A 19,476-nucleotide genomic window follows, 5' to 3' on the forward strand; every position below is an offset into this window, starting at 1 on the left:
TTGAAGAATGTATACCATATAAAAAACATTGTTTTCTCCAAATGTCTTGATACCTATAGTTTATCCTAAAATATATTTGATAGATATTTTTAATTAGAAAATGCATGGTAGGTGCTTTTTTGCATTTTCTGAAAATATTTTTTAGATTTGATAATTCTCCCAAGGGTAAATACAAATTAACAAATTACTTCGATTTTTTGCAAGCATTTTAAACTACTGAACTCCTGATTTTTAAAACCTGAGGATCGGAGTAACTTAAGGATATCCTCAGATAGGAACAACTCTTAATATTACTTTTAAATTTAAAAATCTTGAAATTGAAATCTTTCATAATAATCTTAAAATCTTGACATTGAAATCTTTTTGTGCAATGATTTTCTGCTGTAACTGTATTACTATTTTCTTATTGGATACTTCAAAATAATACACTCACAAAAACAAATCATGGGAGACTTACCTTCTATTACTCAAGCCTTTTATATACATTTACATCAAATAAGTCCAAACTGCTTTACATACCTTTAATATATCATGATGTGATTCATATCAGCTTGCCTAACATAAAACCTTAATGCACAACTTTGATTTATACAGAACAACAATGTACAATCACATAGTTTTTAGCATGTATATTGCAAAATATTTTATATTTTGGCCCCACTCCTCAGGCTTCAAAAGGACAGGGACATTATTTCTAGTCCCCTTCATCTATTGTTGCTTCATACCAACACTGGCTGAAATTTGTTTAGCCATTTCAGTGAAGAAGCTGAAAATGTTTTTCGTATTTTTTTAAATTGAGCACTTTGCTCATTATATGAAGATGGACTGGAACATATAACAATAGGTCATGTGACCGACTCCAGTGACCGAAAAATGTATGTCCTCCAAATACAGCACCTATAAGTGATGAAAACTGAACAACATTGGGCACTACATGAATTGTGAAATATGTACACTGTACTGGCAGCAGTTTAACAACCAGGTCCATTATCCCTTTCTTGTTGTTTCATTTGCCAGTCACCATGGTCACTGCCATTCTTCAGGTCCACTATCTTTGTCTCACTTGCCAGTCACTGGCCCCTCTTCTGGTCTCTCATCAATGGAGGAGTCCATGGAATCTTCTTCTTCAACAGATGGTGGATTCTCCAGATCTTTCTGGCCTTTGCCTTCTGAAACATACAAGTGCCAAACTGCATGTTTACTAGAGTAATAATTTTAATTAATGATTTAAATCTCTATCAATATAAAAGAAAATGCTAAATATTTTTGCAAATAAATCAAAAGAAAAAAAAAATATTATCAACAATAATAATAAAATAATACAAACTAATTTCAATTTATAAAAATTGAAAGGGAATTTAGTTTATGAAAAAGACCTAGAAGAAAATGCCAGTGACATTTCCATTACTTTATCAATTTCTCCCATTGCTGTATTTTATCCCGATAAAAATCTATTAGTCGAGTGCACTACTGATCCACCACTCAAGATGTGCTCAGATAGGGGTTAGTGCTGCACACAAAATAACTTGTGAGTTTCAGACCAATCAAACTGCAGGACACAAAGAAAACAGGCCAATCAAAACTGTGGATAGCAAAAAATCACACTTCTAATCCTAATTCTGATGTCACTAGTTGTACTCCCAATATCATCATGTTATTTAGATTTTCTTAATTATATAACTGCATAGTCTAGAATAAATATAAGTTTCGCGTCTACAAGAAAACATTTTATGTTAGAATTTTAGTACTGTTAGTAGGTCTCCAAGAAGGTAAATCTTGACCAGGAACATTAGGATGGCTGATGGAGTAATCAACTATTTTCAGAATATTTTGCACAAAAAAGAATGCCTAAGTTATGATCCTTTTTTCCTATTCCATATGCTTCTTCACCTGGTACCTTTAAAGCTAATTTTTCACAAATCCCAAAAGAAAAGCTTACACCATATTGATTTACAATTTATCAAGTGTTTCATCACTCAAGTAACAGAACAATCAACGAATCACCAGTTCACTTCTCTTAGAAGTTAGAAATTGAATTTCTATGCCTTACATCCAAGGGATAAGACACATAGTGCCAAAAATGAACATACCACTATCCAATTCTCAATACAAAGTCTTTTTTATCCAAGTATCATGTACACGACTGGAACAAGCCAGTGGGAAATTTTCTTCATTGTAACATACAATATTTATTTTCTCCTTCAAGGAAAATTAATATATATGCAATACTCAAATCTGTGCAGAAAACTTATCACAGATTTCTCAAATCTGAATGCACAGTTTTCATGAGGCCACTTTTGACATTCCTTATGATTTTTTTGGAGGTATGTTTCAGATATCTTCTCACGAAGCACAACAAAATTTTTGGTGAGAGTGTAAGATACAGTGCATTAATTTGACATTTTTGTTCTGAAATTGTAGCTTGAATGTTAATCACTTATCCTAATACATACTTTAAAAGATATAATCATGGCAATAAAGATAACCTTATTACATTTTCAACAGTGAAATACTGTAATTTATTTATTGAATAAAAGTTTCTGACACAGTGTGAAAGGATATCAAAATGGTATTCTCACAGTCTGAGAATATCAGAATTGCAGCAAAACTTTCGATTTTCCTTCCCATCACGAAGAGTATTTTTAAAAAAAAAAACTCCCTGACATGACGTCACAGCCTATGACACGGTGTTATGAAAAGACAGTCAAAGGGAAAAATCAAAGAAAATGTAATAAACAGAAAATCCAATGTTTCATAGATGAGTATGGAATTTATTTCACTCATGAGACAGGATTTTTTTTTATATTTTCACTTGTGCTTCGCACTCGTGAAAATACATAAAAATCCTGTCCCACTCATGAAATAAATTCCATATTCATCTACAAAACATTGAATATCCTCTATTTATTTTATGATATTTACATTCAGTGTATATTTCTTTATGAAATCCAATGGAAATCTACATTCAATACCCTATATAACACACACAAAACCTTGTCACTGCGCGGTAGAGTACACAATGAGAACTCTATGCATTTTCAATACTCTAGGAACACAAAATGTATATTTTTTTGGCTCAGTTTAATTAAAAACAGTTACACTTTTTTCACTTATAAATGCTATGTCTGTATTTTTGGCATTAAAAATCAAGCTTTTTTAATGCTGTTTGGAAAAACCTAACATGCTATTTAAAAAATAAAAAGTTAGGGTCTGTTTTTGAATATGCAAATTTCAGGATAAAAACAAGGTAGATTTTATCTTAATTGTTTTTTTTTTTAATGTATCTGCATTTTTTTGGTAAAACTAGTTGAAAACATTTGTTTTCAAGTACAATTTGAAACCTACATACAAATCAATATTCCTAGCAATTAAAATTGCAAAACTTTCTATACCGTTAATTATATCATGAAACAAAGTTCTAAAGTATTGAAAAAATGGATAGATTTTCTATTAAATATCCTTCAACCACAATAAAAGTCCTGTATAGATCCCTTTCTAGCCGATGATGCAAGAAGATTTTTAATTGACTATCCTATACTAAGTTACTTTGATCTGTTGTAAAAATTGCATTAATTAAATTGCATTCACTTATAATTAGGACATAAGACACTCTTACCAAACTCAAAAACTGACCTTAATTAAGATATCCTTGAATTTTCTTTGTTTGATTTATGATTTATATGTGTAATTCTCTTTTTTTCCCCATTGACTTAAAAAAGGGCAAATAATTGCCAAAATTCAATATATTAAGGAGAGATATTTATTACAATACTGAATTTACACCAATTATCTTTATTTAACTGCTCTGGCACTAAACATTAATTTTTTATTTATTTTTTTTTTTAAAAAAACTTGCTGATGATACAAATAAATTTAGATTGTCTTATATGTTGTGAAATTAACAATTCTGCACTAAAATACCACAGGCAATTTGCACAAAATGCTCTTGATTTATTTTTTTTCACCCATTTCTAGTGCATGGTTACCTATAAACTTTATGACTGGAAAAACAATTTTTAACATTTATCTGTAACAGAACACACAATAATGGTTAGGGTATATCTTTTCTAACCTACCATGACAAAAAAAGTATATATCGACAAATGGTATGTAGTGAAATATTTTTATAATTTTAAGTGCCAAGTGGCAGAACTTACATATACTATAGCTTTAGATGCTGAATTTTTTTTATGGAAAAAGTTTCCATTTTTCTCTCATCATCAATTTCAACATTACCTCAATGCTTTTTTTTTTAATAACATTTCAAACATTCTCCTTTTCACTGTCCTATTCTTAATGGGAGATTAAATTCAAATAATGACCATATTTCATTTGTTTGATTTAATGGAACAGGTTCATACTGAAAGCAAATCCCAGATTTTAATGGCATTGCTATTGAAAAAACACCAACGATTGTAAATAAAGAAGAAACAAAAATATTTCTCAATTCCTGAAGACAAAACTCTTTTTTTAATGCCTGACAATGTTGTACTGAGGAAATTGTACATTTGTAATACCAAATAGCTGGATTAGAGGGGTTTCTGGTTTTCTGATGTTTACAAAATAACTGAGGGTGCTGGCAGAAACTCTTTCATGGGGTTGCTGGATTTCAGGGGGTGTCAGTTTGACAATTTTCACTTAATAAATCTTTGTTTCATTAAAGGTTTTGCTAGAAACAAGAATTCAGTATGGAAGGCACTAGTGTCAAATAAAACACCAAAATCCATTGAAACTGCTTTCTTCTCTGTAACAATTACTTCTCCATTTGTTGAGTGCTTGCTGAATTTTTTTTTTTTTAATAGCCAGTGTTTCTTCCATATTACATATTTATGCATAAATTCTTCTGTTTTGAAATAACAATGCACTTGTATTTCAAGTTATTTTTTCACTCTTTTTTGTGCCCTTCTGCTTACCTGTTTGTCTAAATACAAAAATTAAAATTAGTTTAAATTTATACATTATAATATTTTTTTTACTTATAATGATGCACATCCTTTCTATATGTTTGATTTTATGTAATATTTCACTCACATAAACACCTTCAAGTATTTCTAAGTTAAATGACAAAATTTCATGCTTCAAAGTTACAATAGTATTCAATCTTCAAGCTAGTTACCATGGTTACATGGAACAACAAAACTGCACAACAGAATACAACATGGAAATTAGCTTCAATCGTACTAGAGAAATCGTATCAAGTTGAATAACATAGACTTATCCAAGCTTGATGACGACTTCATGTAAGATCAAAATGCATAGAGATACAACATGCTGACAATAAACATCAAAATACATAAAGAACAAAAGTCAGGAAAGAAGCAAAAACTGAGATCAAAGAGGTTAGACTTTTATATTTATCCCAAGAGACACCTTAACCCCCGGATAAAACAAAAATACGAAACAATGTACCGTGGAATTACTATAGCAGCACATTTCTGTTGTAAAAATGCACAGGTCATAATAGACAAGGGTAAAGGGGGGCTCCGACTAGAATTCACCTCTGAAAGCACTGGACATTTACATGCAGGTGGATACTTCCCTCTACTCAAACTCTCCCCCTACATTTTCAACAAAGTTAAATCTTTACTGAAAATGCATCTCATGGAAAGGCTGGGCAGAGAATTTCATGGTGTACTAAGAGAACAGGGAGTTTTGTGTGCAACACTTTGATGACATTCGTACAATACAAAAATATTTTTTTGTCATCACAACATAATGGCAAATTTGAAGGTGTATAAAATGTAAACACTGGGATTTTGTTCTAGGTCTGAGTAGAGTTTACCGTTTGTACTTGCACTGGGTTTACAGAGGCGATGATTCATGTGTTGGCTGTAGGACCCTGAGTGGGAGAATCGTTTTCCACACCGAGTACAAGAGTAGGGTTTTTCGCCGGTATGCAGGCGTTTATGTTCTGTCATATGGTGTTTGTGTTTAAATGCTTTCCCACAAATATCACAGGGGTATTTACGCGGACCTAAAGAGGAGCAAAAAGTTAGATTTTTATCACATGCACATTCTAATATGTGCTTTTACCATACTGGTCTCTGAAATTAAAGAAAATTTGGCTGCTTTGTTCTCTTTCAGATTTTCTTATCTTGTATATGGATTTTTCTAGATGAAATTTATTAAACTATATGACAGGAATTTGTACATTGTATTTAACCTGATTTATGTTTTTTAAGTGTTTACAATAATTTTGTTTGACTTTTGCATCTGAACATTGTTTGTGCATATTGAAAATTAACGACTTTTAAATGAAGAGAAATTATGGGTATTCATAATGAACTGATGAAGAATCTTCCATTTACCATTTTAAATCTTAAATGATTCCATTTGATTAGAATATTACAACAAAAACTTTGGAATATGCAACCAAAAAATATTGTGACCATTTATTCCAAGTGATTTTTTAGATGTGCTGAATTAACAAAATCAAACTAAGGGAATAAAAAGAAAATGAGAAGAAATAAATCACATGAAATTGTGAATAAAATTGAAATATATAAAACAAAAAGTGGAAGTAAAAATGAGAGTGAACTGAAAATAAATTAAAATGAACTCAAAATGCATGTATAGTTCTACAGTGTGAAAGATAACATAACCCAACCCTCTATGAACCGTGGTGTTATTAGCCGTAATATTAGTAGGTGTTATTTGTGCGCCATGCCACAAGTTATAATCAAACACTGTAAACTTTAAAATAAGAAATATATTCTAAAAGAGAGTTCACATTTACATCCAAAATGCTTTGCAGACTTAGCGTTTCCATGCCAGTAAACAAGTATAATGACTTTTAGAGAAATGTATCTGTGAACAATCCTGGTGTGGTGAATTAATTTTGTAGCAGTATATGTGGCATGTAAAAAGAAATCATGTATATACAATTGTTATTGTCTTTTGATATTTCGTTCTGTATCTAATTTCAAGATTTTTTTTTTAATTGCACAAGAGATCTACGTGGTTGTGTTAAAACAATGTAATGGGTACTAAATGAAAGACTTATTAATGTTGTGTCAGTAGATTAAGATACTTAAGGCTGCTGTATTTTTAATTCTCTGTGTAATTTAGGTGTTTCTGGTTTTTCAATAATCATATGTAAATCTGAATATACTTTGTCACAATCATTACGGTAACCTACTTTGTACGAAATGTTTTATTCTCTCTCTCTGTACAAAAATGGAATAGACTGTGATTAAAATGAATGGGGAATTAAAAACTCAAACAGCCCTAATTTGTCTCCAAACAACACATACATACAATAAATTGGTTCTATAAAATAATACCTACCCTCTTCACTGGCTGATTCTAGTAAAACAAAAAGGTGCAACATGCTGACATAAGTAAACATGGACTTGAGATTATCTCAAATTTAATATTAGTGAAATTTAGCATTAAAAAAAATTAATTCTCTGCATAAATATGCTCAATGCATTGATGTAGAAATTTTGCAGTTTTAAATAATGCCAATATTTGAGATAATCTTGAATGAACAGTAGTAATGTAATAATCGCAATAAATATAGGTTATCTAAACTGTCACATGCATTCCAAACTGACATTCCCATCTAACACACCCTAGTCATGCCTCAAATGTTCCAGCTCTAATTAAGCATGCAGAGGTGAAAGTTTACTGATCGGCAAGCTTCCACACCAATCCCGACTGGCAGACGAAGCTAGTGAACGTCCGCAGATTATACAATTTTAGTTGTGTTAATACTGAGGAAGCACTTGCCTGATGCCTAATTAATGATGTACTCGTAAATTATTTTTCAACCATCAACTTGCATTCTCCAAAATGAGCACACGCATTTTTCATTTTTTGGATATATTTCATAATTTAAAGTTTTTATCTTTTAAGTTATTTAAAACAATACCAAACAAATAAGAATTCTAAAGTATAATATTTCAATGGTCCAGGACAAATATTGGCAATACTTAAATTAGCAAAACCACCATATTTTTCTGAGTATATGTTGATAAGATATGCATAAGATTCTGTACCTTTTCCATTTGGAAATTTTATATAAAAAAGTTGGAAATTTTGAAATTATGGATGACTTATATGTTTTACTAATCCTCTGATGGCAGATAAATTGTAGGCTTATCCTCTATTCACATCTTTTTGAGCCATTATCTCAAACCTCAATATTTTATGAAAAGCACTGAAATATTCAATACTCCTATCATTTGGAAAATTTTTATCTTTTTTCTTTTTTTTGGGGGGGGGGTACATTTTTGGTTTGGACCAAGCCCTTTTACCAGACCTGTTTCCAATGGGTATTAAGCCCCAGTGTCATCAATTTAATTTTGTTTATCAATAAAAGTTCACTTCATGTAGAATAACTATTAAGTCTTGGCAATATCCTCTAGCATTGTTTCATATTTCTTTTCACCATTTTAAATCTGAAATTACATGTATATATATTTCGAAAAGTTCTAACTCTGAAAGGGATTTTCTAGGCTTTAATAGGAACATGACATTTCTGAGCAATTACCACGTATATAGATATATTCTCAGAAAAATATGGTATAAATCTTAAACCTGAAATAAAAGACCTCTTTCAATTTGCATTTTTATTTTAAGGTTCTTCCTTGCTCACTCTTCACTCACACAGCATGCACATCATATGACTGGAGCCTACAGTTACTCACCCTCCCCTCTTTCTTTCTTGTCTTTCTCCTCTTTTTTGGTCTTTTTCTTATTTTTCTTCTTTTTGGGTGTGGTTTCTTCCTGTGATTCTGGACTGTCCATCTGATCCATAGACTTGTCATGGGTCAGCATGTCTGGGGAGGTTGTGGGGGAATCAGGGGATGGGGAGTATAGAGGATCATCTCCCTCCTTTTCATAGGGCTCCATTCCCATCATTCCGTCCTGTGACATGTCCTATACAAATCACAATGGTTATAAATGACGAGAACAGTCAAATGTTACAAAAAATGTCAAGTACAACCTTTACAAAAGACTTTTTAGCTCTGATTTTTATTATGGTTAAATAATCATAAGTAATGATTATTATTTTTTCTGTTAGTCTAAATAGTATTTTATATAGACAAATTGCAACTCATGAAATTATAATTTCTTAAAAGTAAAAGACCCCATTTTCTATTTTTTTTGGATGCAATTAATAATAAATGAGTAAAAAATACTAAATCAAAAGCCTGAAAGGCTTCAATGGCGTCGAACATAATAAACAATTTCAAAAGATCTTTTTGAATTTGAAGAAAGTAAAAGGTCAACTGTATGATTCAGGTAATCTAACAAAAATTTTTGTAAACAAAATGTCAACTCTTATAGTTTTGGGGCCTTATGTCATGATCCGAATAGAGCAGGGTTCGAATTGACCAGACACCCTCGGACATCTTTCCAGTCAGTTGAAGAACTATGAAGAATTTATATATTATTTTAAAACATTTATATAATATTTTCCTAATTGCCAATGTCTAAGTGCTGTTTTAGTAATTGCATCTAAACTACAACCTAACTCTGCTCTGTTACGATTACGATCGAGTTACAATTGGGTTTGGTATACATTATACTGGGAAATGGAGGAAATGGATAAATACAGTAATACAGGTCAATAACTTCGGTTTTAATGATAAAATTGGTCATAAGATTGTAAAAGTGCGTTCAGATTTTGAAATTCGATATTTTTATTCTTCCAGTATTCGTGTTTATGTAATTTTGTGAATGTTTTACCGCCTGTGGTTTGTTTGTGTTACACGGTTATCGTTCCAAAACCTTATTCATGTCATTCGACGCACCCTTTCTTTAGAAATTCATCCGCAACAACTATCACATTTTTCTTGTGTGAATATAAACATAGTATCTTTGTTTTGTAACAGTATTAATTGTAAATATAATTGATGCAGTTTTATTTTCAAGCTATTATCAATTGTGAGCATTTTCAAAGAAGTTGATTTATATAGCTATTACTATTTTCTTTTGCTGATGCAGCAACTGACACATTCGGTCACGTAAAATACTATGGCGATTTTGATCGGGGCCACAGCTAGACGACGTTCGAGCTCTAGAGCTCGACGCCATAAAAATTCATTAATTTACATAAAGGTACTAGGATTTGGAGGATAAATTTATACCTCAGTTTTCTCTGAGTCCATGGATTCTGCATCCATGTTATCTGGATTGTCTGGCTCTAGATCCTCCTAAAGAAGAAATATACTTTACTTATCACTTAGTCTTAATACACAATTCTTGTACTTAAGTACTGATGGGATGCTTCCACTGATATATAACTTCTCATACCTCTGGATTAACAAGTCTATCAGACATAGCGCTCTCATCTAACATATTTTGCAGCACTGTTGGTGCCTCTTGCGAATTCTGAAAATAAAGATTCCATTTATTAGCAACCTTTAAAGAGATGTGTCTGATTTAAGAAAGGCACATTAAAGTTTTTCTTTTGTCATTAAACAGACATTATCCTGCTTAATTCTACTTATATGGAGTGATCAAAAAGTTAGTGAACTAAAAGAATTCAAATTGGGTTTCAGTGGAAATCTTTTTAAAAAAGGCCCTGCCAGTTTTAATACACATTCTAAAGTAACTGAAATTTTTGGGGATTAACAATTACTTTATTGTTATGACATTCAACTACAGGTAAACTTCGTTATCTCGACATCGACGGGACCATCTGAAAATGTCGAGATATCCAAGGTGTCGAGATATCAGAGTTGAGACTTGACGTCCAAGATTTCACTGCATAACCAAACACATACATGTGTATAAGCTTATTATACGTACATGACTTCAATATAGACTGTAGGTCAACTTATTTCAGCAATCCCTCTATTTTTATTAAAAATCTAAGAAGTTATATTTAAAAATCTTATTTATAAAACCTGTTCTTTCTCTTTATCGAAATCGTTCTAAATTTTTGTAGTTTTCAATCCAGCATTCGCGTGTTACTTGCTTTTTTGTCAGAACAGGATACGAAATGCTCTCTATAAACTTCGAACCGAACCGTATAAACATGACAAAGTCGACATCCGAGATACGAAAACATATTAAATGCGTAATTATTTTTTTTTCTTATTTCATTCAGGAAGAATGTGCATTAATATTAATTTTTTAAGAGATTTGTGTATCTAAACTAATGCAGTGATATTACAGATGCATGAATTACGGATGATTCGGTTAATCATGTCCTTAATCGGATTATTTCCTGTTGAATGCATTTTAACTACAAAATATTATTAGAACATCGTTAAATTCTTTAGTTTGAATTTATTCAATATATGTATTATTATTTGTAATTTAGTTATCTTTTTCAATTTTAAAAGTTATGCTATAGGTTTCGACATATATAAATACCTGTAAATTTAAGCAGAATCGTGTAGATTTATCAGTGATATTACCCAAGCTGAACATTAAGCAATTAACGTCTCAAAGACGCCGAGGGGGCTTTGGATTCACCTACAAACACAGTCTATAGAATTATTTTTAAGCAGCGTGCAGTCAAAACATGGGTGTGAAAGGTGTGAATTTTTGACGACGTCGAGATACCCGGAGCCGTCCATGCGTGACGAGCGACCCTATCTGACAAACAGTTAGGTTCAGTGGAGCAGAAAATTGCCGATCTCGACATATACCAGGTAAATTTTGCTCTTGGGACTGTGAATATACGTCGAGATAACCAGGGTTGTCGAGATTATCGAGGTCGACATATCAGAGTTTTTGCAAATCATTTATATAGTAAATACTGCCGGGACCGCGGACGGACGTCGACATATCCCAGGTTGTCGACATATCCGATGTCGAGATACCGAAGTTTACCTGTATTTCTATTTGGCTCGATGTTCCTTCTCCTACACTCGCCAATTGTTATATATTTACATACCTGATTATGGTCCAGACTCAGCCCCTGTTCCTTGGCCTCCTGGGCCCGTCGTTCTCTCTCCTCTGCCTCGATTTTCTCCCTTTCCTCCTCCTCTTTCCTCCTCTGTTCCGCCAGCTCTGCCTGCTTTTTCCTCTCTTCCTCCTGTTGCTGTAAGTACTGCTGATGTCGAACTTTCAGATCTTCTTTAGCTTTCACAACCATGGCATTGAACTGTTCCTCTGTCACTTGTGGTTTGTTTTCACAGAGCTAAAAAAATTAAACCAATATGATGATTATGCTTCACAAATTTAGAGGAGATATAACTTTTTTTCTGTGAACCAAAAAAACAAAATTTTTGTCTGGAATGACACAATAATTATACACTGGTACTTGCTCAGATATGCATGAAAAATGACAGCATTTTATTCAACAAACTTTGAATAATAAATCTTAAAATTTTCATAACTTACATCTAACTTACTAAAAACTCAAAATTATTAAAATTCACACAACATACATTTTTCAGTTCTTCGTGGAATGAATCACTGGCCTCTTGGAATTTCCTTTTCTTTGCTTCATGCTTTTCCTCTATTGTCTGCAATTCTGCCTCCAACTTTTTCTGTTGTCAAAATATAGATTCATAGGGTAAACAAGATTAAATAAATGTGCTAGAATTTTCACTATTCACATTTCACATGTGCTGACTCTTGGTGTAAATGATATTGTTTCTTGTAAATACAGTATATATTTGTCATTCAAAATAAACTTCTATAGACACAAGACTTGATATTTAACTGAAAATGACACTGTAATACAGAAATGTTAACAGTGTTGAAAAAATAAAGAATTGATTTATACCTGGTGCATGGTAAGAGACTGGACTTGTCTTTTAAGTACACCCATTCTCGATGTTGTTACGACCGTTCGAATGTCTGGCACAACTGTCTCACTGAAGATATCATTAACCAGGCGATGATTGCGTAGATATCGTGTGTGTGCCATATGCTTCACAGAGAAACTATCATCACCTTCTAATGAAACAATTAATATTAATCATCATGAAGGCAAAAACAATGCAAAGCAGGTATTACCAACGCAAATTAGACTTGTACATACTAAAAAGGATAATTGCTGTTAAATTTGAATATAGTTTTCTATTATCTACATACTGAGGCTTATAACAGTTATTTTTTCAATACATGTACAATTCAATACAACATGTTCAAAATTAAGACATGTATTTCATCCTTAAAGCAGGTAACTTTTTTCTTTGATCCCCTTATCTTTATAGCAAGTATTATACCAAATTATTCAAGGACTTTGCTTTAATTCTTTTCAATAATGTCTTACACAATCACATCCAGTGTACTTGATTTAAAAGAGAAGAACAATTACTGACTTTTGAACAAAAGAAAGTGTACAACTTAAAAGCTTACCATCATCATCATCTGCTTGCTGTATGCTGATTCTGCCAACTGTGTCCATTTTAGAACTCTGAAAAAATATCATAATTTGCATTAATGGAAAATTAAAGGACCTTGTTTATTAAATTACAGTGTATATTATACATAAATGTATTTCTCATTTTTTCCATGAAAAAAAAAATGAAAAAAAATAATGCTTCAGGAAATGAAAATCATGCACAACTACATGTATAACTTATTTGAAGAGTTTCTCCTTACAGAATCACTGATGATCTGTAACCTTGCAAGTGCTGCAATGACCATGATGACATTACTTAGAAGACACAGCACAATATGTCAGGGTTAGCACCACAGACATGCATAAAACTACTCTTGTGTCATATAAAGAACATTCTTCCAACCTACACTCTAAAGATTATAGAAAACCTGACATTCATGTACCTTGGAGGCTCCAGTGCTGCGAGGAGTTCTTTGCGCCAGCTTCTCTTTCTCATCTTCTTCCATGGCAGCTTCTGCTGCAGCTGTTATAGAATATAAAATTTCAAAAAATTCTGCTTCAATTTTTCAAAACCAGTAATTTTTTTTATTTTATGAACAATGTATTTAAAACATTCACAAAGTATAATGATACATGTCCTACCTTTGCCCTTGGCTGCTACCCAGGACTGGTAAGCTGAGGAGTTGTGGTACTTCTTCATCTCATCATTGTAGTGACTCTGAAGAAAACAAAGAAAACAATATACTATCACAGAGTCATGTTTTCAAAAGTATAAGTGGAAAATTTGAGAAATCACTTGTAAAATTTGACCCCCACCTTCTCCATCTCATACTCATCCATGTACTCTTGTTTGTCCTGATCAGACAGCTCCCTCCACATCTGACCAATGATTTTACCAATCTCCCATAACTTCAAGTCCTGATGAGCTGCCTTAACAGAGTCCCAAACCTACATAGGAAAATCTGAGTATTATACATAAACCTGAACATTTTACAGAGTCCCGATCATAAGCACAATAATCTGACACATATAACTCATCACACTACTTTCTTCATACCTATTTAGCTTAAACATACTATTTTGAGATTTAAATTTTTAATTTTTCTTTCACTTAATATCTTGACATCTTATGACAATTATCAACCTTTCTTGAATTCATTATTTCCTTTAGGGTGGAAATAAAGCAAAAATTAACACTAAATATTTTTTTCCCTTTTTGGAAACTTGACTTTTACATTTCAACTATTTATTTCTTGTCTAAAAATTACAGGGGTTTTTTATGTTATGATGTTATATTTTTTAAAGTTGTACATTCTCAAGTTTGAAGTGACTCCATCAATTCGCAAGACATACCCTTCTACTGTAGCGCATATAAGGCATCAGGGGCTTGTCTGGGGGCTTGGGTTGTTTTGGTCCCCTTGAATCTCCCTGAAAAAGAATCACATTAAGCTAAATTTCCTCATTACATAAAAAATGCTTTGCAACTGTAAGGGAGAATTTGAAATAAGAATTAAAATCTTTGTAAGTTTTTTTTTTTTTTTTTTTTTTTCATTTAATGAAAAAGTAAATCGAACTAGACAAATAATACTGGAAATGCACAAGATAATTCCTAGTGATGAGTGATGACCCTTGAATCTTTGACATTAAATACCAGATAATGGGTATTTTCTGCGGTTGTCTAATTTTTGCAGTATTTTGCGGATAGGACAAATCCACAAAAATAGCAATCACAAAATATTCTGAAAATATTAATTATCTCATAAATGAGTCATCATTTTTCCCAAACACAGTATAGGGTGCACACATCAAGGTAGTCTTTCGCCTAATTTTACCCATATAAATTTTTTAACTGATTTCTATAATGAAATAAAATAAATGAAAGAAAGAAGAACAGCAGAGTTTCTTATCAGTTCTGATGAACCCTGACCAAGGTCATATCATTAGACAATCTTAAAACGCTAAACGCTGTACTATTCTTCAAAATCTAACATCCAGTAGTCACTTCCTGGAAGTGAATCGCTTGCAGTATAATGCATAATTTGCTACCTTTCAGAGGTCAAATTGCAAAAATTTCCAAACCGCTGAAAATACCCATTATACGGTACAGACAATATACAAAGACAATATTGCCTTTATTCTTTTTTACTACCCTTGATATAATGTTCCAGTAACTACAAAAATGACTCTGACATCTACAACAAATAAAGCACTGCTCCAAGTAATACAAATGTCTATGATATTCATCAACTACTTTAAAACATGCTTGCAAGCAGACTTAATCTCTTTGAACATATATATATATATATATATATTTGATATTCATTTTAAAGTGCAAGATATTCTACCATTTAAGAAAGCAAGATACATACAAAGCTCTGTTTGAAATTTAAAAAAAAAAAAGAAAGATTTTTTAAAAATGAAATTTTTGCATGAAAATTTATATACCTTAGTAGCTAGTCTAAGAATAAAGTTCAAGCATTCATCAGTATACTGATGTTATTATAGAAGTACGTTGTGCTTGAGTATTTCTAGTCAGCCTTCTGTCCAGTGTTAGTTTCTCTTACTCTCATACTGATTCAGAGATAAACTAATGTACATAACAATCATTCACTTTTCTCAGTTTGCCCAGCAGACAACCCATTAATGAAACAGGAAAAGAAAAATTCTTCTAAATCATCTCTGCATGACTCTTGACTAAAAAAGTGATGCATAATTCAAACAGTTTGTCAAAGCATACATTGTAACAACTGACAGAAATAGATATTGAACTCTCAATACCAAAGCTGGGGTTACCACAAAGCAGGATACAGACAGGCAAGGTCTGCGTAAGCACCATCTTCACGCAGTGACAACAGGCGGATGGCATGCCTAGAATCGTAAACTGTTATTACCTGAAAGTGATTACTTACTCCACCTCGAGAACTGACTTTGACAGGGTTAAATGCAGGATGACCATGCGAGGAGGGTACAAATGGACTTGGTGCCTACAGAATAGCAAGATGTGTGGCTGAATAACTTTGATCATGTCCGTAGAATAATCTTTACAGATAATATTAGCAATAGTTTTAAATTCATAAACTCCCTTCTCAATGTCAGTCTTGGACCCAGTGACAAATTTTGAGCAAGCTACATGCAGAACTTATATTTACAACTCAAAGAAAAGTGTCTAGTGATCAATTTCCTTCTTTATAATTCATTTCAAATTATTCACTTACATTTCTGTCATAACCCCTAGACCGAGCTGAAAACAAAAGTAGATGATGAGTTTGCAGTAAAATGGATAATTTTCAAGTAATAATGTTCATCAGAAATTAAATCTGGCAAGCACATTGTATTTACGTACATGCTGGGGGAGGCGGCGTTTGCTGAATACTGCGAAAGTTTGGTAATGCCATTGTCTGGGGAAAAATCTGAAAGAGTTATTTCCCTTCAATTCAATCATTAGTCATTATCTTTTTTATTTCAGGTTGAGAGATTTCATCTTACAGCATAAATATAAGTGTATGTACATGAAAACTGCACCATAGTTCTTTACAGAGTCCAAATTTTATTTCATTTTGTAAACAAAACATAAATCGAAAAACATCAACCAAAGGCAAACGATTTCGAGATTTACACAAGCCAGAGGTTGGGCCTATATTTTAGCATCGCATAATTATGCATATGAACCAAACTTAATCTAAAATACAATTTCAGGTATCCTTCTACATTATTCTTTCTCGGTTACAAAATTTGACTAATGCTATTTGACTACCATGAACACTTACCTCTTAGCGGCTCTTTTCCTGAAACAAAAGGAAAATGGCGTCAGCTAAAAAACTAAATTTGAAGTTAAACGGGAGAAAATGAAAATCCGTTTAGCATTTTTAATACTAGGTTTTCATTAAAAGATAAAAGAGTCAAATCCAAACATGTCAAAATATTATACAATGTATTTTTTTTTTTACAATGTTGCAAAAATATAATAAAAATAAAATCGTCAGTTCACAAATCAAAGTACTGAAAATACTGCAACGTGAAGCGGTCACCCATTCAACACATTTTGAGTTTGTGATCTAGAAATATTTTATATTTTTGTTTACTTTTCATTGTGCATAAAGGTAATGTCTATAGACTAAATTCTATTCTTGATACTAGTATGTTTTAATTTTACAACACAATTACATGGATTTAATAAAGCTTGCCATTAATGTATGCAAATTTTATAATTGAAATCCAAGGAAGAGCAGAAACTTATATGTAGCCCTTCTGTTTCAAAACTTGACACCTGAGTTTAGAACATTGACTCAGTACAGAAGTACATGTATGTAATTCTAAATATACTAATTAAGCTCAAATAATATAAGCAATACGTACATGTAACATATACTTTCCAACGCAATAACCCAGATACATGTGAGTACTAGTAGCGCAGACGTAGTAAAAGCAACGTGATTAACTGCTAAGGGATATATGCAATAGAAATCCATCGCAATTCATTTCAGGCGAGAATACCTGTATCGAATAACACAGAGCAAATAATTCTTGTCCTCAAAGAAAGTGTGCTATACTGAGGTATACTTCCGCTTCATTCACTCATTCATCCATCTTTTATTTCCTCCATTACTGAGATTAGAAAAGATAGATAATTGCAGGGAAATATACCAAAGACTATAAATAAAATTAAAATAGTCGTTGAAAAGGCGAGAATTTAAAACTATAAAAGTATGGTACCAGGTGGATTCGATTCACGACTCACTCGCTGTTAATACTCAGCGGATATATTAATTGAGCTATTCTGATAATAAATGTAGTTGTCATAAATGTTAACCAGATTGCCCAAATCAAGCTTCGTTATTTTTTGTAGTTTTTTTTATGCCCCCGGATCGAAAGATCCCGGGGGTATATTGTTTTTGTCCTGTCTGTCTGTTTGTCTGTTTATCTGTTTGTCTGTTTGTCCGTTTGTCTGTTTGTCCGTTTGTCTGTCTGTCTTTTGTCAACTTTAACCTTGCCCATAACTTTTGATTGGTTGGAGCTACGACTTTCATATTTCACATGTGTATTTCTTGTGACAAGACCTTTCTTTGGGTACCATCATATTTGACCTTTTGACCTTGACCTTGGAGTTTGACCCACTTTTGCAAAATTTTATGAGACTTTAACCTTGGCCATAACTTCTGAACAGTTGGTGCTTGGGGTTTCAAACTTCACATGTGTATTCCTTGTGACAAGACCTTCCTCTGGATATCAACCACTTTGACCCTTTGACCTTGACCTAGGAGTTTGACCTACTTTTGAAAAACTTTAACCTTGGCCATAACTTTTGAATGGTTGGAGCTAGGGCTTTCATACTTCACATATGTAATCCTTGCGACAAGATCTTCCTTTGGATACCAACCACTTTGACCTTGACCTTGACGTTTTACTTTTATTTAAAAAACTTTAACCTTCGCCATAACTTTTGAACAGTTGTATCTAGATCTTTCAAATTTCACAGGTGTATTCCTCGAGACAAGACCTTTCTTTGGGTATCAACATTTTTTATCTTTTGGCCTGGATTTTGACTTGCATTTGAAGAAACTTTAACCTTCGCCATAAGCTGTCATACGGGGGCATCAGTGTTTCACAAACACATCTTGGTTTTTTTTTTTAATTTTGATTTTCGACCCTTGGGCAGAGGCGCCCCTAGAAAAGCTTATCTTAAATTATTCCTTACTTCACAACCCATCAAAATATCATAATTTTATTTAGAGGCAGGTCTGCCCTATTTTTATTTTTTCATTCAATCTTTATTTCCTCCATTTGGAGATTTGATAAACAAAACAACTATTACAACATATTTACATCAATGAAAATATATAAAAAGAAAATAATAAAGAAAAAATGCGGCATGTTCAATTTGCTAATATACTCTATATGAAAACATAAAAGAATTATTATACAAACATTTAAGTAAAATTTTTGAAAAACTTCTGTAAAATTATCAATCATTGACAAATTTTACCTATGACCGACTCGTTCCGTTGAAGTCTATTTAAAAGAACGACAATTCTAAAAATTGCAAAATCGTAAAATTCTGGTTACTCCCCTTTGATGATGCAAAATATGACGTAATTTCAAGGCCATTCTTGTGGTATTTTTATCACAACATGAAAATAAAAATCGGCATCATTAAAAATTTTAAATCTTCACCTTTAAGACAGAGAAACAAGTAAAAACACGGGTTGGAGATGGGTTGG

General features: G+C 32.2%; 1 protein-coding gene across 5 annotated transcripts; it reads right to left on the reverse strand.

Moving 5' to 3' along the window:
- Positions 1-504: 504 nt before the first annotated feature.
- LOC133185565 (SWI/SNF-related matrix-associated actin-dependent regulator of chromatin subfamily E member 1-like) lies at positions 505-16,664 on the reverse strand. 5 transcript variants are annotated; one of them, XM_061320861.1, is made up of 17 exons: positions 16,602-16,664; positions 16,474-16,499; positions 16,168-16,242; positions 14,612-14,686; positions 14,075-14,206; positions 13,901-13,976; positions 13,702-13,781; positions 13,273-13,330; positions 12,695-12,867; positions 12,354-12,455; positions 11,858-12,103; positions 10,264-10,341; positions 10,098-10,163; positions 8,652-8,883; positions 7,288-7,305; positions 5,783-5,974; positions 505-1,169 (listed from the first exon to the last, which is right to left on the reverse strand). In XM_061320861.1, the coding sequence occupies exons 1-17, from the start codon at positions 16,651-16,653 to the stop codon at positions 1,060-1,062; spliced, it is 1,791 nt and encodes a 596-aa protein (XP_061176845.1). In that variant the 5' UTR covers positions 16,654-16,664; the 3' UTR covers positions 505-1,059. The 5 variants fall into 5 exon arrangements, with proteins under 5 accessions (XP_061176845.1, XP_061176843.1, XP_061176844.1 ...); XM_061320859.1 differs by having other exon boundaries at positions 16,150-16,242; XM_061320860.1 differs by lacking the exon at positions 7,288-7,305 and having other exon boundaries at positions 16,150-16,242.
- Between the last annotated feature and the right edge of the window lie 2,812 nt (positions 16,665-19,476).

The sequence above is a fragment of the Saccostrea echinata genome, unplaced genomic scaffold (genome assembly GCF_033153115.1).
Source record: "Saccostrea echinata isolate AGI-Se365-2 ecotype Australia unplaced genomic scaffold, CSIRO_AGI_Sech_v1 ptg000012l, whole genome shotgun sequence".
NCBI lineage: Eukaryota > Metazoa > Mollusca > Bivalvia > Ostreida > Ostreidae > Saccostrea > Saccostrea echinata.